General features: G+C 35.1%; 2 protein-coding genes across 2 annotated transcripts in view; both read right to left on the bottom strand.

The window, feature by feature from the left end:
• Positions 1-22170, bottom strand: part of LOC149794611 (uncharacterized) — a 90174-nt gene extending 68004 nt beyond the window's left edge. The window contains exons 1-5 of the mRNA XM_089968896.1: positions 22075-22170; positions 18558-18690; positions 6155-6217; positions 3951-3983; positions 184-368 (exon numbers count right to left, since the gene is read on the bottom strand). Coding sequence (XP_089825022.1) covers positions 184-368; positions 3951-3983; positions 6155-6217; positions 18558-18682 — 406 coding nt within the window. The 5' untranslated portion in view covers positions 18683-18690; positions 22075-22170. The remainder of the gene's footprint in view (positions 1-183; positions 369-3950; positions 3984-6154; positions 6218-18557; positions 18691-22074) is intronic.
• LOC149794612 (zinc finger protein 862-like) lies at positions 9868-12576 on the bottom strand. Its single transcript, XM_089968897.1, has 2 exons — positions 12162-12576; positions 9868-11877 (listed from the first exon to the last, which is right to left on the bottom strand). The coding sequence occupies exons 1-2, from the start codon at positions 12462-12464 to the stop codon at positions 10297-10299; spliced, it is 1884 nt and encodes a 627-aa protein (XP_089825023.1). The 5' UTR covers positions 12465-12576; the 3' UTR covers positions 9868-10296.
• Positions 22171-23483: the final 1313 nt, after the last annotated feature.

The following is a 23483-nucleotide window of genomic DNA, read 5'->3' as shown; positions in this document are numbered from 1 at the left end:
GAAGTGAGTGTTGCACCTTGGTTGAGTTGTTGTGGGGCACATTATGTACCTATATCCCCCAATAATGATGAATATATTGGTTTGTTTAATTTAATGGAACACTGGCAATCTGGGGTGGGAGAATGTCCCCTGGACTTCCCTCAAGGTGCAACAATGGAAGCAAAGATTCAATCAGTTACTAACCTGTCTCTGCAATATCCTTCTGTAACCTTTCCATGTCTTTGTCAAGGTGACTGATATCTCTCAGGACATAGTTCACCTCTTGTGATAATTCTGATCTGTTCTCCAGTAGTTCTGACTTTTCCTTGTTATATTTTTCCTCCTGTCCATATTTGACCTTGTATGATGGTTGTATCCTCTCACCTTTCCTTATGTCAAGTTAAGAATTTTCAACAACTTCAAAATCATAACTGATACTTTACATGAAGTTTTTGAAAGGAGTGAAGGTCAGACATTAATACAGATAACCAGAGGTACACCAAACAGTTCATATTCAACTTTTTGTTTTTATCTTTTCTTGAGACAAAAATATTGCTAACTTGTACAGTCACTAGTTATTTACACTAACATCTCAATCACATCCATGTTATCAACATTTATGAGTAGACCTAGTGCTTTATATTTACTTATGCATCTTTATCTACATCTGAATATTCATTTATATATAGTATATATCTCGCCATATCTCTAACACTCTCAGTTTGACTTCCAATAAATTTTAAAGGTGTATGGTTGTCAAAGCTTTGCATGCTACACTTCAATTGGATCAATGTGACCCAAAAATTAAGAAAAAACTCCTTGAAATAGTTTTCATTTGTATTCAAGACAATATTTTTTGATCATCGTTACCTCTAATCCACAAAACTTACTTTTAGCTGCATCATATAAATTCTTCCATGCAATAGCAAAACTTAGTTTCTGTGATTTTACTTCTTGACCAAATGAAGAATTTTTTCAGCTTCATGTATTCATCAGCCTATACTAAAATGTTAAGTTTGCATGTGGATTTATATTTTCAGGTCCCACACCAAAAAATCAATTTTTTCCGTTTCTCCAAATATGCTTATCTAATCACATTAACATTAGGAAAGAAGTTCTGCTACCTCTCAAATCCAGCAATTGCAGAAAATGAAAAATATTTCTCTTCTCTCTATCTACTATAAAGACAAAGGAAAGAAACTCTTCCCAACAATTTCTATGACTCCCCTTACCACTGCTAGGTGGCTAGAGATGTTTACCAAATTTTAGCATAAGTGACACCTCAGTGAAGATGCTCACATTTGCAGGGAAGTGTGGGAGGGTTCAAAAGTAATGTGATTGGGTAACTATTTTCAAGGAAATGTAATTTGCTAAAAAAATGTGCTTACTCCTTTGACTATGTTTCCCAATCACATTAACATTATAAGATGATGCAATCCTGAGAATCCTACTTCTACCATTGCCTCCTTCATGGGAATAAAGGTTCTGTACCCTATATGAGAATAAACTTCACTCCTAATATGTGACAAATGCAACCAACAGTCATATAAGCCATGATAACAGTAGCCAAACAAAAAAAGGAACCAAACGATTTTTTCTTACCAAGTAAAATTCTCTGATCAACCCAGTAAAAGTGCTGCTCAGACCATGATAAGGCTGTGCTGATAGATGACCACTCTCTCATTGTCTGCTGTGAGCAACATGTTCTGTGCTATGACGCTGGGTTGTGTCATCAGAATCACAGAACCATCTGACATGAACTGGAGATAGTTCAAGCCTGCCAAATGGTCATGTAGCAATGCATAGTGAAGCTACAGCTATTAAGAAACATCTTTTGTATGACAGAAGGTGTTGGCTATGGTCTGCAATGATTTAATTGAGTCATGTGAACTCCCACAATGGAAAGAGGGTCAGAGATTTTGGGCTATTCCAGTCAAAACTGACAAATAGGTTTGATAAACCCTTATTGTGACCTATCACACTCTATCATGATGCCTGAGACCATGGAACAACAGTTGTATTATTAGTGGAGCTAATTTCTCTCCTTGAAAGGTCAGAGAAGTTAGCCAATTGTGAAACTGATGCACTCAAAAGAAAGGTGCTGTTGGTATAGCATCAGTCCCTGAAAGCCCTTTGTACACCTTCAAAGTGGTGGACCACCTAGCTTGTAATAATCTATCCACAACATAAGGCTTACATTTTTTCTTCAAAAGACAAGAGTAACCTGTCTGAGATGAAACAGCTGCAACTATGGTTGTTTAGGCAGGCATGGTCTCAGAGGAATTTTCCTGAGAACATCTAGCAGATCATTCACCCACATCTTGTTCCACTTGTTGGCAGTTGACTGAATTACTTTGCATTTGTGACCCCTCACTATTTGAATATCTTTTGGTACTAGGATGGAGAATGGATATGGCTGGCCCCAACACTGATCATAAGCATATCCACAGCCAATGCATCTGATACTTGGACTGGAGAAATGAATGTGGGCAGTCTGGCTGGATCTATTACTAAAATTTCTATCATAATATATTTGTGTAGCCATATGCCCATCAAGATGAATGGATCTATCATTTAAGGTCCCAGTAACTGTAATTGTATGTAGCCATATTAGGACAGATGGATCTATTACTAAAATTTCCATCATAATATATCTGTGTAGTCATATGCCCATCAAGATGAATGGATCTATCATTTAAGGTCCCTGTAACTGTAATTGTATGTAGCCATATTAGGACAGATGGATCTATTACTAAAATTTCCATCAAAATATATTTGTGTAGTCATATACCCATCAAGATGAATGGATCTATCATTTAAGGTCCCAGTAACTGTAATTGTATGTAGCCGTATTAGGACAGATGGATCTATTACTAAAATTTCCATCATAATATATTTGTGTAGTCATATGCCCATCAAGATGAACAAATATGTATAAATTAATGATGCAGTGTATTAATAATTTGCTAAAATGGGTGAGCTAGTAATAGACAGTGTGCACAAAGCAGTGAATAACATCATTCATCAATGATAGCATGTTGCATCATGGAGTCTAAAATTGAGCAAGTTTGATAAAATGAACAATTTCATATAACATCTAGCAAAATTAAAAAAATAATAATTACCACCAGATAAAATTAATCTAAATACATCCAAAATCCAGTATGGATGGTTAGAATTTAACAAAGATTTGGCTTGCATTGACAGGGGGTGCCTCCTATGATGTTGTTGTACATAAGTAAAGTTAAGAGTGACACGGGGCCCCGAGTGGCCGAGTGGTCTAAAGCGCTCTCCGTTACGGATCACTGCCATCTCACCTGTCTGCATGGGTTCGAGTCTCGGATTCGGCCAATGTGGACATGTGAGAAAACTTGCCAGTAGCTTCTCGAGGGTCGGTGGTTCTTTCCGGGGATTTCCCGGGTTCTTCCTCCACCATTAATACTGGCCGCCATGTATAGCCTATCGTGTGCTGAAAAATGGCGTTAAACCCTACAACAACAACAATAAGAGTGACACCTAGGGGAGGTAATGGACTAAAGTTATTGCCCTCTGTCAATATGATAAAGACAGAAAAGACAAATTTTGTCTTTTAATAGTCTGGATTCAGAAGGCAGCAGACTTATTTCCCTACTGCTAATGTGACTGGGGTATGTGTTCAAAAAGAGAAATAATTTAGTGACAAAACCTATAAGAAAACTATAAAGGTGTTCATAAAACAATGATGTCCTGACAAAGTACCAGAAAAGTAAAAGTTAAAATTAAGATGCATGTGCATATGGATAGATGGATAAGAGTAACATCTTTGCCTTACCACTGTCATGGTGGTGCATAACAAAGCATTTTGGTTATGTGAGGGGTCTAAAAATGATTTTTCTTCATCAAAAACTTAGGACCACAGTTCACAAAGTAAACCTGACATACATCAGTCTCTCTGGCCCATAAGATGTAAAAGAAAACATTCCAAAGGATACAGAGCAAGATTTCCCTTCACTTTCTTCACAGTCCTGTAACAAACAAGAAAAACCTGAAATCAGACCAAGCTATGCTTAATTAGTGACTCAGAAGTAATTATTTGTATTTGAAATTAAATTTTTTCAAAACTTGCTCTACCAAATGTTACTGACTCATTAAGTTTTAAATAATGTATCAAAATGTTAGTAAAAATCATTGTTAAACAAGGAGATGCATTAAATAAACAACCATCAAATTAATATTAAAGTTTTTAAAGGCTTTAAGCAAGAATTCATTTATCATTTTAAGAAACTATTTTGTGGGGTTTTATTTAAGAAAGACTTTTCTGTTGGAACTGAAATCTGTGGGTTGGGGAAGAGGTCCTATTGTTTTCACAAAGTGGACAAGAGGCCATATTCTTTCCACAGAAGCCGATAAAAAGATCTATTTATGCTCATTATCATATGCACAGTATATAGATACATATTTATGCTCATTCTGGTATGCACGGTATAGATACATATTTATGCTCATTCTGGTATGCATGGTATAGACACATATTTATTCTCATTCTGGTATGCACGGTATAGATACATATTTATGCTCATTCTGGTATGTATGGTACAGATACATATTTATGCTCATTCTGGTATGCACGGTATAGATACATATTTATGCTCATTCTGGTATGCATGGTATAGACACATATTTATTCTCATTCTGGTATGCACGGTATAGATACATATTTATGCTCATTCTGGTATGTATGGTATAGACACATATTTATGCTCATTCTGGTATGCACGGTATAGATACATATTTATGCTCATTCTGGTATGCATGGTATAGATACATATTTATGCTCATTCTGGTATGCATGGTATAGATACATATTTATGCTCATTCTGGTATGTATGGTATAGACACATATTTATGCTCATTCTGGTATGCACGGTATAGATACATATTTATGCTCATTCTGGTATGCATGGTATAGATACATATTTATGCTCATTCTGGTATGCATGGTATAGATACATATTTATGCTCATTCTGGTATGCATGGTATAGGCACATATCTATGCTCATTCTGGTATGCATGGTATAGATACATATTTATGCTCATTCTGGTATGCATGGTATAGGCACATATCTATGCTCATTCTGGTAGGCATGGTACAGATACATATTTATGCTCATTCTGGTATGCATGGTATAGATACATATTTATGCTCATTCTGGTATGCATGGTATAGGCACATATCTATGCTCATTCTGGTATGCATGGTATAGATACATATTTATGATCATTCTGGTATGCATGGTATAGGCACATATCTATGCTCATTCTGGTATGCATGGTATAGATACATATTTATGCTCATTCTGGTATGCATGGTATAGATACATATTTATGCTCATTCTGGTATGCATGGTATAGACACATATCTATGCTCATTCTGGTATGCATGGTATAGATACATATTTATGCTCATTCTGGTATGCATGGTATAGACACATATCTATGCTCATTCTGGTATGCATGGTATAGATACATATCTATGCTCATTCTGGTATGCATGGTATATATACATATTTATGCTCAAACTAACTCTTAGCTAAGAATTCATGACACCTGATTAGTCAGTCCTTTGAAACTAGTCAAACAGATGTCTCATTCCAGATACCTTACTAAGACTCTAACACTCAAACTGATTTATCATTATTTAGATGAGTTGTATATTTTTGTCACTTTCTACCCATGGCACAACTTTCAGTATAAATGGTGAATCATCCTTTCTACTGTGATCTTTGTTTTTTAATATAGATTTTACATTCATTACCATATATTTATTTTCTTTAAATATGAAAATGCAACATACTAGCCATAATGACTGATGCTATGCTTGACATTCACATGACAGGTAAATGATGAACGAGGCATTACATCATTGTTTGTTGCACATCAGTTTGTTCATTAACAATAGTGTGATTTGTCATTCAAAACTTTCTTGATTTAAATTTTGTATTCATTTATGCTGGGATCAGTTTGTTAATATTAATGGCTATTAACAATTTAAAACAGTGCACATTCATGATGATTTCTATCCCATTTATGATTTCCATAAAAATATTATGTGCCATCTTTAATAAATCTCAAACTAAACAAATATCATTATTTGTCTCATAATACAAATGCTAGCATTGTTAGTCTTGTACTTACTGAGCTGAATGCACATTGGTGGTGATCCATTTCAAGATATCAACAGCTTGACCTCTGCAGATCCTGCAACACAAATCAACTTAAAAAACAGGTGCAAAAGTGTCACATATTGAGATAACTGTTACTTCATTATCTTTAATGAATCTTGAAATGAAAATTCTGCACTAAAACTTGTTATCATTATTTTAATCCTCATTTAAGTCTAAGCTGATTCTGAAAGGTTTTGCTTACTGGACAATTAAGATATGTATAGAAATGTAACAAACACAGGGCTAGACTATGCTGACTACATCCATGTGCTCAAGAGATGAAATGAATCAACTTCCTTACTCTTCCAATGATGCCACACCCAGAAATGCCACTGGTGATAATGACTGATTTATTCATTTCCATAGTAATCTATGTTCTTCATGTCGTTTATATGTTTTGGTATTTATTCAACTTGTGTGTCCTTTTATTATAATGAATATATACTCAGACAAATATCTATACATGAGGGATTCTATATTTTTATATGCGGTAAAGTAGTTTGGTTTATTTTGGTTTATGGGTTTAACACCATTTTTCAGCACATGCTAGGCTATACATGGAAACCAGTATATCTGGTGGAGGAAGAACCCAGAAAAACCTGGAAAGAACCAGCAACCCATGGGGAGCTACTGGCACACATTCTCACATAACCACACTGACCAAGCCCAACACTTGAATCCAAGCAGACAGAGAGGATATGGCAGTGACTGATAAATGCAAGCTCCTTTGACCACTCAGCCATCCAGGGCCCCAGACTGGTTGTCCTTGTCCATAATTTATACCAAATGGAAAGGAAGCAATCCTGAATTCTCAATGAAAATTCAGTACATGATATCAACAGCAGAATAAAGAAGAAACTGAGGGTTTCCTTTTAACCCTGGTTTTGAGCTGTGAATTGTATATCTGACCGAAAACTGATGAATGTGCATTCCATGATATGCATCTGTTTGACTCTTGGAAATTTTACCTTAAGCATCAAAACATTATAATCAGTACCATAGAATACATTTTGTCATTCTTGCTGACCTGAAAGACTATACCTATGTACCTGCATACCCACTAATCAATTAGCAAATTCTTCATGAGATGTATTGTGGGATTTTCATACAATGGGAACTGATGTCAACTTTGATTGAACTTTTGTTTTGCAATGATAAACATTCTAAATGATACTTACTGAGATAACTGGAAGCTAACACCTGTTTATAAAACAAGATGGCAAATCGGCCATGATAACTTGAAATTAACACTGGTAGTGCTGTGTTGTTTTGGGATGACCTTGAAACCAGTGCTGATTTGTTTCTAACTATCCTCTCTGTGTATCCTGAATTGTTTCAGAACAATAGACTTTTTGGGCCAAGTCCATATAACAACTACAAAACTAGTATTTATAATCAGATTGCTGTGAAATTGCATAAAGTGATGCTTATATGCATACAGATTGCAAACACTAAAAATGTCGGTGAGATTGATACGTATTCATGGTTTTCATAGCAACCAAATAGAGAAATGGGTGGAAAAGTAATTTTTGACTAAATAAGTCGAATATAGTGTATAATTTTCCATCAAATATAGTTATTCTGAATGTGTACATGGACAGTCAATTTGTTTCTACACATTACATATCCTCAGTTCATTACTTTTAGGCCTATGCTAGATAATTACAACTTTATTGTCAAACATGTCTATACATTTCAGTATGGTATAATATTTAGATGGTGCAATATTTATGTAGTTATTATCCACAAATTTCTCTATATAAAACATAATTATATTCACTTATATAGTTCACTGATAAGGAACAAATACTAGTCATACTGAAAATTGATAAATAATTATAAATTTACTTTGGTTGCCAGAGCAACCAAAAAGTAATGTTAGTGCTTGAAAGGTTTAAAATAATATTTTTGGCAGAATCTTTTATCCAACTAAATACAGCATTCATTGTTCAAAGAACTCAATGTTATCAAGTTGTTTTAATTATGAAGGTAAAATAATAATTATGATAATGTAGAACAATTATATTTGTCATGTTTTAGGGTGAAGAGAATACTGTTTATGCAATGAAGTCAAACTAATGCAAAACTAGTTACATGTATCTCATCTGAAAATTGCTGAAAGGCAGATGTCTTATAGATTTTTATGTAAACATTTCTACAAGCAATTACTATTGGTTGCAAGAATAAATTTGATGAATACAAGTATCTCTATACATGTGACAAATGTAATAACTGACACAAAATCCATCTGCAGGTTTGTTATCGACTTCATCACATCATGTAAATGAAAGAAATATGTATTTTTCTTTCAAAATAAAAAATAATGTTAAAAAAGTTAGGATTTCACACATGGAATTAATGACTTTTAGGGTTATTTCAGACTCAGACTACCGGTACATAAACTTTTCTTTTTGCCAGCTTCATTACTAAGTCTTATGTACATCATAACTTTCCTTTACTATTAACATGCAGACTCTAAATTGATTTCTTTAAAAGCTTTTATAACGCATTCTTTAATACATGACAGCAAATATAGTTTTTGAAAAACTTTCTTCACAACTCAAGTTGTTTTAAATTCTCATTTTTAATACATCATATAATGTTCAGCTAGTTTTTGGGGGGTTTATTTGGTGGGGGGGGTGAGGGCATCCCTCTTATAATCTTTTCAGACCATTAGTTTGGCACACCTTCCTAATTGTAGTTGTACCCGTAGGCTTAGTGTATTTATTCAAGGTGAATGCTATTCGTTACAGTTTTTAATTTTTGTTTATTTTCTTTCATTAAGTAATTTTTTGGGTAGCTTGTATGGGCTGTGCCTGTGTGCTTTCTCATATTGTATATTTTTGTTTGTTTTCTTTAATTAAGTACTTTGGAGGGGGTAACTTGTATCGGTTGTGCCTAAGCACTATCTCATATTGTATTTTTTTCTACTGTATGTTCTGGGTCCTTTGGATCCTGGTTTTTTTTTTTAATTTTTCATTTTCCACAACTGTCAGTGGCCTACTAAATAGATGTATTTAGTTCTTTTAATTTCTAGTGCCTACATCTGACTGATTTGAATGCAATATCATCAGATAGAGCAATATTATCACAGCCATTCTCGTGACACAAGTAGTGTACCAATTTTTGGTTATATATGGCAACGAAACAGCCAAAAAATGCCAGTGTGCTACCAAGTTAGCTTTCTGATCTTTACTACCAAGTGATCAGGTATTATTCTGAGTGGAGCTGTACATTTGAGAGGTTGAAAGTCATTATTACCAAAAATTAACAAATATTTCCCATTGATTATAAATTATAGAGCACAAGTTGTGAGGTTTTCAATGATAATTAATAACTGCAACTTGCCAAAAATATTGGAAATAAAATTTCTCAGCATTAATTTTAACAGATCATAACTTCTGCATTGTCAAACATTTGAGGAAAAAATACATGGGATCAAACTTTTAATGTTCACTGGCCTACCTCGGAAACTAGCTGTTTTAACGAAACAAAACGAACTGATGAGGAAAAAAAGATAAGATTACTACCGGGTCCAAAGTGCATATTGGATAAAGGTCTTGATTATTAGATTCCAAAGTCACATACATTTCACACTGCTGTCATAAGAGTGGGTTAAATTAAGAAGTGAATCTCTCTCTTTCTCTTTCTTAGTGTAACAGCACTTTCATATCAACACATGGTATATTCCTAAAGAAAATTAATTCTCAACTTTGCAATACTTTAATTTATATATACATCCTCTCTCTTTCTCTCTATCACACACACACAAATGATGATTGAGCAGATTCAGTACAACTGACAGCCCTAACATAATAACAACTGGAAGCAACACTTATACATAACGGATGCAGCAAAATCTATAAGGAGATGGGAAACCTCCTACAGGGACAGTCCTAGCTTTTAAAAAGCTGTCGCCCAAAAATTCGCCAACCTCAATATTTTGTCGCCAATTTTCAAAAAGTGTCGCCAGAACAAGTAGTGTACATTTTTCCAAGTGTTAATTTAGTCTATTAATGTAACAGGCAATGAAAATTACAAAAGATGGGTTAGTTAATACTTTAATTACAACAAGCATTAACAAAATGTTACAAAGTGTTACATGAAGATCCGTCACGATTTTAGGGCTGCCCACTTGTTGAATGCAGTTTCAAAGTCTAATTTTTCACATCTGTGCATGCTGATTCTCATTAAATTCTCGAGAGATGAGATGCAGAGTTTACTTCTGATGTCAGTTTTTATGAGGTTCATCTTACTGAATCCACGTTCACAGTCTACAGTGCTGACAGGCGACACCTGTAGTCTCTCAGCAGCCGCAGATGCGCAAGGGTATGTTGCCCTGGATCTCACTGCCAACTGAATCAAGTCCTTAACACCTCTATACACCTTACCATTCCTGAGAACTTGAACCCTAGCATAAACCACAAAGCCAGCCAACTCCTGACTAACCTCTGACTGATTACCAAACCCACAAGTAGACAAGTAATCTGAAACAATACCTGAAACCTCTGAAAGAATGGAACTGTTAGCCTGTGAACCATTCAAACAGGGATCAAACAACTTGGTTAGAGCACTCAAAACTATCGAATCACCCTCCTCCGTGAACCTTGCTTTTAGATTATCTATAACAATATCTATAAATTTGGCACAAGATGATGCAGCCTCCGACCTTTGCTTAGCACCATCGCTAGTTGTATGGCCTTTGTACTCAAAAGTACACAAACCTGAATCTAAACTTGGTTCTGCTGGAATCTCAGAAAGAAACCTAGAAATGTTACTACCAGAATCGAACCTCAGACTTTCAAGAAGCTCAACAGTGGAGTGGAGAAGGGGATTAACCTCGGTAAAGTCAATATCAGATCTCTGATAAGCTTGACACAGAACTGCCAAAGGCCTCAGAATGTCAGCCATGTAGTGTGCTGTATAAACAAATTTGAAACAAGCAATGGGCTTATACAGTGCAAGAGCCTTTGCAGACTTGTCTTCTAAAAAGAAACTAACTAGAGCTTGAAAATTATCAACAACTGCCTGTACACTACCTTCAAAACTCAGCCACCTTGTGTGGAATACCTGATGCAAGCGAGTGTGAGAAGACTCCAACACTGACTGAATTGCCTCAAGTCTACACATATTACGGGGGGAATATGCAAAATACTTGTACATATTATTCAGTATATCTTGAAACTTGACCATGTATCTAACCTCGTCAGCTGCAGCACCTGTACCCAGAGCTAACCTATGTGCAATGCAGTGAGTTGCAAGCAAACCTTTAGTAGCCTCCTTCAACCTGGTAACAACACCACTCTTGCAACCCAACATAACTGCAGCACCATCCGTTGATACACCAATCAGACTGTCCAGACTAAAACCAAATGACTTAATCAAACCTAACAACTCTGAATATATAGATTCTGCGTTTGTGGTTTGAAGCTGACGAATACCTAGAAATTGTGTCACTGGTTCAACACTGCCAACCAAACTAGTTAAGTACCTAACATAAACAATCAAATTCTGATGTACTGAAACATCTGTGCTCTCATCAAGCATGACACTGTAAACACAAGATTCCTTGACCTCGGTAACCATCTCATCAACTATTACATCGGCCAACGACTGCTGAAACTCACTGGTGCTTTTGTGACTGTCATACGATGTGTGCTTATCTACTTTGAGGTCTGAGAGTTGGGTGGCGCCCTGAAATAGAAATAATCATTAATTTTGTATGCCATAAATATTTCATTTATAATTATACATGTTCTGATATATATATATATATATATATATATATATATATATATATATATATATATATATATATATGATTAACAAAAAATTGGCATTTATACAACAATCACGGTGTACTACAGTAACATCTCATTGAATATATTAAGGTTGTACACGTGTTTTTCCCTATGTTACTGTCATTTAAATTCATAGAATATTACTGTTAACAAGCTATAATATAATATTCTCAATACCTGTGTGATACACAACTGGTGCAGCTTTGGGACAATTGTATTAGCCAGGTTGTAGTAAGCCGCAAAGAAAGTGTTCCGCATAGCACTAATAATAGCATTTTTCCTTTTACTAATGGCAGTGATCTTCGCTGCTTCCATGGTGTTGGCATCCCGCATCACAGTTTGTGCACATGTATGACTGTTGTTACCTGAAAAAAAATGCATTATCAACTTTAGTTGACATTTTAATAATAATAAAACCCTATGATCGTACATTGCAATGTAAGCTAAGTGACGTATAATGCGACCGTCGATTGCATGCATTCCGTAATTAAATGCACCTCCCCCTTTTATGGCTAGCTTCACAAAGCTTGTAGTGAATTGCTTCCTAAATCTCAAGAATGATCACTGAATGCTGTATAAATTTTCTCGACAAGCAAAATAGGATCTCCATTCCCACGAATGAAACTTACACAAGTCAACACCTGGCAATATTGGACTATATATATAAGCATAAATTCATACGCAATTTAGGGATTCTTTCACTCCTGTATTTTGAGAAATAAAAAATTATTTTAATTATGCAAAACTTGTTTTTTTTGCTATTTCTTGTTGCGGAGTTTAAGTCTCTGCAGCCGTAACACGGGATTGATGGCAAAAGAAAAAGATCAATGAGTAAAATGCACAAATATTACTTACCCCGCCTGGATTCATGTTTGGTGATACACTCCTTCTTCAAAATATCACAGCCAGTTGTAAATGAATTGACGAACTATGCCTTGATACATACATCACAGAACATCTGTTTTAACTTTATATCATATCTCAGCCACGGACGCCCAAGTTTCCAACTGTCTAGAAATTTTAAGGAATTTTTGCCCTATTCATCATAATGTGGTGTTGCACTTGAAGCACTACATGTAGATGATGTTGGACTGCAAGGTTTATCATCGGGTTCAGTGACTGTATTGTCTGATGAATTTGCACTAAATCCAAACGCTGTTAATTTTTGTAACTTAGGATGAGATGATGAACACGCAACGTCTAACTTCCGTTTGCTCATGATAATGTTGCACTAGCGACAGATATAATTGTGATTGAGATTTTTTCCATTTGCTTTGTATTTATGAACAGTAGTCGGTATTTCAAAGGTTATCAGTTTTCTATGAAGGTTCAGCAAAACTATTGTATTAGTATATGTAAAAATAACAACAGAAGGATTAGCCATTCAATTAATTGTATCTGTTCTATTCGCATCTTCAGAAGTCGGTCAGTTGTAGGTATAGTTCGGTAGCATGATTGACTGTATCACAGCATACAGTACTCAGCCCAGATGTCAACATAAGCAGATTATGATGCAACAATGCACTGTAAAGATGGGGTTGTCAATACGAACAAAGGATCGTTTGTGTAACAGATTGATTCCAATGCATTGATTAGTCAAGTTTGCGGCTTCCTTTCGTTCTCCCTTTTAATTTATCCAGTCCAAATCCATGATTGTATGTACAAATTAAATAACCAAAACGTCTGTCGCCAAAACAATCACCAGATGGAATATTTTTGTTGCCAATAAGGAAAAAAAAAATCGCAATTTGCAACATTGGCGAAGCCCAGGATGATCCCTGGCTCCTATGTTGGAATAATTTAGAAATTCATGGCTGATTTCTTGTACACTGGTAGTTTAACAGTGCTTAAACTTCACACATTTAATAAATACGATGACACCCTGTTTTATAGTGCCAGCCTTTATTTTAGCAACTGAGTAAGAAAACATTCACAGTAAGCTTAATCTAAAAATTTTAACTCCAACCTTAATATAGGATGTAGACCATAATATAGGATGAAAACCTTAATATAGGATGTGGACAGATGAACAGATGGACATGCATGCTTAAGTCATCACTATCTTGAGCTTCCAACAAGATGGTGTTATGTATATTAATTTAATTGTTTATTAGTTTTAAAATGATGTTTAAGATTTATTGTCTCGTGCTGAATAATGAGAAATAAATATGCACGATTTTGTTAGAAATATACAATCTCATTTTTGCAAAAGAGTTTCTCTTCCTAACTATATGTTACTGTGAGTATATTTTTTATGAAACAGACAGAGGATTATTTTATACTTTTTTATATTTTCAACTTTTCAGCATATTCTAATATCAACTGCTCAGAACATTTTATATGGAAAAATACACCCATACAACTATGAAGGTTATACATTATTCAAATATCAATGATGAACATCACAGAATTGTCAGTTCACTTTTCCACTCGTCTTTAAATTTTCTAACATATTTCAGAGATCGACTCTTCTTCTTCTCCTCAAAGCTGACATTATCATTCTGTTTCTTTGGAGTCGCAGGGTCAGAAAATTCATAACTGCCAATTCGTTTCCGAGACAGAGAGGGAGTAGAAAATATACTTCTTTGCTCCATTGTGATTTTAAAGTTCAGATGTAAGCAGTGAGTGTTATGTCCGTTCATTTCTTTTCTGAATGATCCGTTAATTAAAACATTCAATGTTTTCAACGTTTTGCCGATCTAAGCAAATTAATTGGCAATAAAACAATCCCACGCCGAAAACTGGATTAGCGAGAAATCATATATTCCCGTTTTGTCTAACAGATTATAATTTAAAGCACAATCAAACAAATGCTGATACTAAATCAGAAATGAATCTAGTGAAGTCATAAATGATTCAGAACTTTTAAACATCCAGCTAAATGAAGCAACTTGCCAATAAAACAATTCAAGTTGGTCCACATCCACTGACAACCAGCTTCACAAGCTGCCATAATATGCTCCAGTTCTGACCAGTTGATTATAATTTGATGTCCAAAGATACCAATTCTGATATGTGATCAAAAGGCAGTCAATTTGTGTCATAATTGTTTCCTTTTCCTCTATCATAAACTTCAAACGTAACCTCAAAACAATCTAACCAAAGTCAGTTGAACCTAAGCCTGACTTCAGTGAACTTTTAGCTCCACCCAGTTCATGTAAATCTTCCATTGGTGCAATATTATTGGCCATCAAGATCTAAATTACTGTCAAGCAGATGTCAATCAGTGCCTCCTACAGTAAATTTGTTATTGACAGTGCACTCTTGGTAAGAAACTAAGCTGGAAGCGACAAGGGTAATTAAGTCTGATGTTCCAGTCCAAATCTACGTGCATCAAAAAGAAGCACAAGGTGAAATTTCTGCTTGTCAAAAATGGGTCATTTTTAAATTCCACACGTGTAAACCCGAGGGTACGTGTCTACTGAAGACCTTGCAGGTAATGTTTTTTCTTCAGAAAATGATAATTGTGACCTGAGGTCAAGTAAAGAACTATATAATCTTGTTATAGTGAGGACTTGGTCATTTGTGCTTTAACATCTAGCACTTTCAAGTTGTGCTATGCAGAGCTGCCAACCCTCCAAACTCACAATTAGTGAAAAGAGGGATAAAAATTAGTGAACTCTGAATACAATTAGTGAAAAATCATATCATAACACCAGCTCCATTAACTTTTATGATCAGTACTGCATTATATGAAACTCCCAAAATAAAACATATTATTTACACTGATTACATGTACAAAATTATTTGCAGCCAAATTTACTGGTATACACAAACTTCACACTATTTGTCATGATACGATGCTGTGGCAGACTTGAACTTCCTCAATTCAGCTACAGTAATTAAAAAAAAAAAAAAACAGTTTAGACTTCTTGCCAGATGGTTAATCTTGATGACTAAAATTGCTGCAAATTTTCAGCACCTAAGTTGGCACTAAAGTTTGTCTTAATTTTTTTTCACAATAGGAATACTCTTTCACTGTCACTGTTGTTGATCTCCAACTTAGAAAGGCACGTCATATTCAACATGAAACTTCACAAACAATGCTTCAGCACTGGTAGGTTGCAGGAGACCCGAGTAGGTGGCTTAAAGTACTCCAGAGCTGAAATCTGCTGGGGTGCTCTTAATTTTCCAAATATCTATATGCTTATTGCTAGCAGTGTGCTTTTTCTCAACATTCTGCCACATGCCCATAGGGGCTCATATCGCTGCTTACAATTAATGTCATAAATGAACTATATAATAATATTATTATATTATAGTAAACGTATGACAGGTAAATTGTAACCAAACAGTAAGAGCATCTGTGCACATTCCACAATTCTAAAATTCACAGCACACTACTGTGTGAAAAGCCTAATGTCCATCGGTGTTTCATGGCTGAATGCAAGGCCAATTTTTGGTGTATTCCAATCCATGCTTCACTTTTTATGGAATAAATACAATTTTCCTTGGAGGTGAAAACATTTTAAGTGTAGTGTAGCTTAATTAAGAAATGGTATTAATCCAGAAGATGAAACGTCGAACAGTTAATGATTAGTGGTGTCGGCGCATGCATGGAAAAATATTAACTTGAGCAGATAAACTAATCATTCAATATCTCAAACATTCCTATTCTCAAAAAAGGTGTCTTCATTTAGTGTTTTTTTTTTTAAAATTACAGTTTCAATGAGCATGTACATGTGCCATTTAAAAAATAAATCAGTTGGGTCCCAGTTATCCTCACGAGTATTTGTAAAACTTCTATTCTAAATACTAAACAATGCTTGCTACAGGGCAAACTGTAACAATTGGATATAGTTCTACTAAAATTGTGATTAGCAATACAGGGTTGTTATTGGCATCAGTGACCACTGCTGATATCACGACTGCCACTTAACGGGATAAATGTTATTTTATTCCTGATTTAGGCTGACTGAGATTTCGGGAATTCATGATTTTTTTGCATGCGGCATAAATCCATGAATTGCTATCAAAAGTCACAAAATTCACACCAAAATCGTGAGGGTTGGCAGGTCTGTATTATGTTGTGACCAGTTGGGCTGACTTATTTTCTTCAAATTATTGAAATCAAGTGATTCTTTTCTCTGGAAATATAAAAGTGCTCTGATAAAAGTCTTGGATAAAGACATTCACTGGAATTTATACTGAATTAAAACCTGGAATTATACTCCTGTTATTCAACAAAAGACTGTTGACCCATCAACACTCTATAAGCCACAACAGACATGTCATTGTCTTCAGTTTTGGATTTCTTCAGGATTCGAACTGAGTTTTATTCTGGGCTTTAAATTACTAGGACTTGTGTCTCTAATTCTTGGATTGTTTTGGTATTTAATTCGCAATACCATAAGTTCTTTTTTCTCATTTTCACTTTGTATTCAAGGGAAATTAATTATTTGTTAAATTTTACAAAGCTTGTTGTCTTTCACTTTTTTCTGTTACTCATTTTAAGAGCATAGACTCATACCAAATATAAACTCTATCCAGTGAATGCATATTATATCATAGTCCAGATTTTCCATTTCATTTTTGCCATTTACACAATTAGATGTTTTGCGAAACAAGGGTTAGCTACATTAGGTAATCTTAGAATTAACTGTAATATGATATCCTATTTCTACATACTTTTAATTACCACATTATTCATGGTGTACATGGTGTTAGTGTTACTCTGATCAAAAATAGTTTGTTTTGTTTGTCTGGGTATACATCTGTATTAAAATATTAGCCATGAAATGACTTAATAATATCTCATGTTCCACTGCTTCTCTAAAGCAAGTGATGATGACTAAAAAAGAAATTTATGTCCAAATGCTTTACGCCATCTATTCTTACTTAAAACTAGATACCAAGCAATACATAACAATCAAACACATCCATAGCCATAGGTCAATGGCTTGCTATGTCTAATAAAGAATCGATTATGAAAAACTAGTGCCAAGCCTGCCCCAACAAGCTTTCCTGTTTCTTTTTTTATGTCAGTATTTTAGAACATAGAGCCCCATTTGCAATCCGAGTGTTATTTATTACATACATTTCAAAAAGTGAAAATTCTCCTCAGATTTTCATAGTGTACCATTATCAGGAACTCATATGAAGAGTTTGTAGGGCCCTTGATGGCAGATTGTGAAGAGTTTGTAGGGCCCTTGATGGCAGATTTGGAAGTGTTTGTGGGTCGCCAAGTGGCAGAGTTGTCTAAGGCACTTGTCTTTACAGATCACTCACACATCTCACCTCTATGTGAATTTGAGTCTCAGCACAACCAAAGTGGGTATATGTGAAAGCTTACCAGCAGCTTCACTTGGGTTGGCATTTCTTCCTGGGATCTTCTCTGGGTTTTCTTTTTAAAAATAAATGTAATGGCCAAATATATAACTTACCATACGCTGAAAAATGCCATTAAACCCCATAAAACCAACAAGATATCGTACTGAACGGTTATTGAGAGAACTTGCCCATTAGATGATATTGCACCATTTAATCTTTAGTAGCTTTATAATGCCAAGGTACATCTAAGAGTGTCAACTTTATGATTACTGGAATATAAACAGAATGACATATCTGCCTTACTGTTTAAAGTCTTCTATAGTAGGAAGCTTGGTGTTGACATGCCGTCCCTGAGAATGGTAGTGCATTTCATTAATGGCCCAGTGATGTAGTCTGGTAGCCAAGTCTTCATCACGACTTTGGGCCATGATCTACCCTGTAACAAAAAAGAAACAAAGGATATCATGAACATTATGACTAAAAGGACAAAGCACAAAACAAGGTGTTTTATTCATTCTGAAAAAATTCAAATGGGTTTGCCAGTGTGAAAAGACCAAATGCATGAAGTGACACATTCTGTAGCCAAATACATCACATAATGTTATATATTGGTACATAAAGTCATGTGATGATGATGAAGTACCTGAGAATTTATACATAAAGGCTTAGTGTGTAAAACCAGTTCAATGGTAAAGTGTATACCTATAATAAATGCCTATTAATAATTCTAATTTCAATTAATTTATGACTGATGGAAGGACATTTCAAAGACTTGATAAGTGTGTTAATAGGGAATGGTGAATTATGACTAGCCGACAGTCATAGACAATTTCAATTTTCAAGACAAATGGGTGGCACAAACTACCAAAAAAAAGACGAAAACTGTACCAAAAATTCAGAAGCTTCATTCTTACAGACAGTAAATACATGACATCATCAGAAGGATGGTCAGAAATCGTGGCTCTGAGGACACACAGAAAGTAACCAGGACAAAGAAAATGGAAAATAAACAACCAACAGTGGCATATAAAAAGGTTAAGACAAACAAATTGCATAATTTTAGATATGGTATATTGCAACAAACACACCTCTTGTCGCATGGTAATTTCTGCGATCCTGTGTATAAACCTATATATACTATTAATTTGTTTCAATGAGCTCACTATTTTCAAACTGATTTCAAAACCACATACGCTGCATATCCACTATCTGACTGCTAATAAATTGATGTCTTTAAATGCCTGCATTTCTTTTACATAGTTTTTGATCATGTTCAAATTTCATAGTAATAAGATTTATATTATAATTTTATGGTTATGTGATGCAGTATATATAAACATGTATATACTAGAATAGGGTGGTCCATTTTCTTCAACCCCACAGGCCACATGAACCAAAAATGTAAAGTTTGTGGGCCATGCATGCCGATTTATATTTTAATTATATAACTAATTATTCTACAAGTGCGGGCTACACTAACGATTCCCATGTGCCACATTGGGACCCCAGGACTGCATTTGGACCACCCTATCCTAGACAATTGTTCTTTCAAATAAAAAGTACGGCAATGTGCTAATTACTTTGCATATTTTCAGGAACGAATTATATATTATAAGGAACATGTTTTGTTCATGAGGTCGTATGCTGAGGTCACAGACTTATCAGTTTAATTTATATAACTTGGGATGTGTTTATTTATGTTGTTGCTATATTTAATCTTATTTACTCTCAAAGTGGGCACGTCAGACTTGCCTTATTTGTATAATATTTTTTAAACATTTATGTGTTATATGAAACAAATACATTTCGAAATATCCAAAAATTGTCTTTGTGTATTAAACCCATTTCTGCAACTATCTAGTATCCCATACTCTTCCTCCAATAGCAGAATAGGTTGAACAAAATGTTACTGAAAGACTGTCAATATGCTTGAAAGCATACATTAACCAACCAGTGGTGTACTATGTACTATTAGCTTGCACATTTGTTGTATATACCAGTAACAGAAATCAATATGGAAAATGTAACTACTCTGAATCGTGTGCAAACAACATTTGTTGTGATATAAATTCCAAAATAAGTAAATAAATGATCTGACACACCATTCTCGCATGTTTCTTTGCAGTTAGACCATTAAAATAATTCTTCATGCATAAATTCCCCTAATTCATGATAGTTACACTTAAACTGTACAGCTGTTTCACTTGCTGGTTTGTGCAAATCTCACATCCTGGAACTTAAGATAATAAGAAAAATGTAAGTATTAATAACCACAACATAATAATCTACTTAATAAATCATTATTAATATGGGTTTATTATTAATAGCCTAAGCATTAAACTCATATACAAAGCAATACACGCTGTTAATATTACATTTATTTTCTTTCAAAACTGTTGCCAAAATGCAGTCTTGTTAATCTGATGTTGCATGACGTGCTGTTGTTTTTGTTGTTTTTGTAGGGTTTAACGCCATTTTTCAGCACACGATAGGCTATACATGGCAGCCAGTATTAATGGTGGAGGAAGAACCGGGGAAAACCCCCAGAAAGAACCACGACCCATGAGAAGCTACTGGCAGGCTTTCTCACATACTCACATTGGCCGAATCTGAGACTCGAACCCACGCAGACAGAGGTGAGATGGCAGTGATCTGTAACGGAGAACACTTTAGACCACTCTGCCCCCCTTGCATCACTTGCAGTTACGAAAGTACATATTAATTTGTTAACTATGTGATGTGATGTGATTTGGATTTTTAACGTAGCTTTAACAATTTTTCAGTCATATCGCTACGATGTCTGCAATGTGGCAGTTTATAGTGATGTCGAGCACTGGGGCATCATACCGCAGACATGTAGCATGATGTCCCACCCAGTCACATTATCCTGACACCGGGCCAACCAGTCCTAACACTAACCTCTTAATGATGAGCACCAAGCGAGGCAGCTGTTAGTACCATTTTTGTAAGTCTTTGGTATGACTCGGCCGGGGATCGAACCCACGACCTCCCGCATTCGAGGCGGACGCTCTAACCTCTAGGCCACCGGAGCGGTAATTTTGTTAATTAACTAATATTAAATTTCACAGATATGAACTATACATACATAACTAATATACTTTATGGTATATATAAATGAAGGGCATTTCGGTGTTTGCATTCCGTTCCGGTGTTTCGGTGCTTCTATGCACCCCTAATACTGAAGAAAGTGTTAAGATAGCTTTGTTTTGTTCAAGATATTTATCCTCTTAACCAAATTCGCCATTCACGGCTTCCATCGCATTCCAACCAACTGAAATGAAGCTCAACGGAACTTGAAAATAAGCTTGTGTGAGAATTTGAAATTATTCGAAAAAAATACATCGGAGTAAGTAAAGTTCACCTAAATCAACTTGACTTCAATTTATAGAAAAGCGTCAATACGTGCTGCCAAGTGTGTGAGATATTCTTGAAAATTTTGTCTCTCGTTCTGATGTCAGTCAATATCGGAACACGCTACACAACGCCGTTATTTAGCCAAAGACGTAGCACCAAAACATGAATAACATCTGATAGTCTTACAGTGTAGTTCTGTCATAATATAAAGGGTACACACAGATGTTACCAAATACTCTCAGATGAGTAAAATATATAAGTGGTAAAAGAGGCTGCTAGAAGCCTTTGCCATAACAGGAATTCGAAGTATGACTTAAATGTAATATGGTACGTGTCGAAATACGAGTCTACCATATCAACTAGCATGCAATGTCGCCTATTTGATGCCAAATTTATAAGTAAGCAACACTTCCAAATTGGATTAAAATCAACGTTTATAACTTACTCAATTTTCATTAATATATACTCCGTGGTACCATAAAAAATAGAAAAGTTTAAGTTTACGATAGAACTTGTTCCAAACTTTCCGCCATGAGTACTAAACATATCTTCTTTTACTAAAGAGCTCTAAAAATTGATGTCTCATTCAATACGGTAGCGGGCGTTTTCGTACCCACAGGTTATAGGGTGGAGGTTCGAACCGACAGGACGGTGATTTCCTACCTAAATGACAGTGGTTTCGTATATTTATTATCAGAGTAGTCCAATTAATTATTTAAAAATCACCCGAATATTGATTTTTTGAAAATGCACTACATCATTATATGCAGTGGCGTCGCTAGGGGGGTGCGGACCGCACCGGGTGACACCATCTCAGAGGGGTGACACCAAAATGAAAAATTGCAAATTTTACAGAGCACACACTGCTCGGTCTAGTCGGATTTCATAAGCGGATAACCGATCATAGTTAAATACATGACTAGCAGGCACAGCAGTGGCGTCGCTAGGGGGATGCGGGGGGTACGGACTGCACCGAGTGACACCACCAGAAGGGGTGACACCAAAATAACATTACTAAGGATTCTGTATGGTCTGTTACGGAAGGAGGACCATGGGGTTGACACCATGAGCTACCGCACTGGGTGACACCAACCCGAGTGACGCCACTGATTATATGCTCGGCACTGTTATAATACTACTTTTTTAAAAAGAGTGTAGAAAGAAAGAAAATGCAACGATGTGGGTTCATATTTTAAATTTATTCAAGATTTTTTAATTCTGTACACCTTAAATTCTATTTCATACAAATTCACATCTATGACCCCAAATTTAAATTTGACACAAATATGTATTTCTCACTAAAGTTTAATAACAGAAGATTATTTTTTGGGGGGTATTTTTTATTATTATTGTTTTTAATTACCTAAATCGACCAGCCATGTACACAAGATAGCAGTTGATCTAATAAAATTATCAAATTTGAAAAAAGTTTAGTAGAATAAGTAAAACACAAATTACCATCTCTCTCTCTCTGTGCCAAATGTTAACATATATTTATATATGCATGTCCGTGTGTTTGTGTGTGTGTATTATATTAGAAACAACAAAATAATAATGACAAGAATAGCACATACATCAAAATTTACATATATATGTACTCATACATACATACATACATGCAATTAGAGAGAAAATAGTGACGTTATTGCCTATTTTTCCAGTCTCCAATTTCATTTTAGTCCTCAATTATTTGACATACAATTTGAACCTAATTGCTTAAAATGTAACAGTGTATCTGACTACAATAACCCACTGCCCGTATAAAGCGTCCTTAAAATCTGATTTGCATCATTCTAAAGATTATTAACTGTGACGGCTATCGACGCAAACAAAGTTTCCTCAATGGACATTAAC

The sequence above is a fragment of the Sinohyriopsis cumingii genome, chromosome 8, assembly GCF_028554795.1.
Source record: "Sinohyriopsis cumingii isolate HCF-2022 chromosome 8, ASM2855479v2, whole genome shotgun sequence".
NCBI lineage: Eukaryota > Metazoa > Mollusca > Bivalvia > Unionida > Unionidae > Sinohyriopsis > Sinohyriopsis cumingii.
Note: the sequence above shows the minus strand (reverse complement) of the source record. Positions and strands in the feature narration are given on the sequence as shown.

Bases quoted from the DNA above. Each gene is read 5' to 3' on its own strand.
- LOC149794612 (XM_089968897.1), bottom strand. From the start codon at position 12,464: ATGCATGCAATCGACGGTCGCATTATACGTCACTTAGCTTACATTGCA. The intron at 11,878-12,161 runs GTATTGAGAATA...TTTCTATTTCAG, and splicing joins ACCAGTTGTGTATCACACAG to GGCGCCACCCAACTCTCAGA.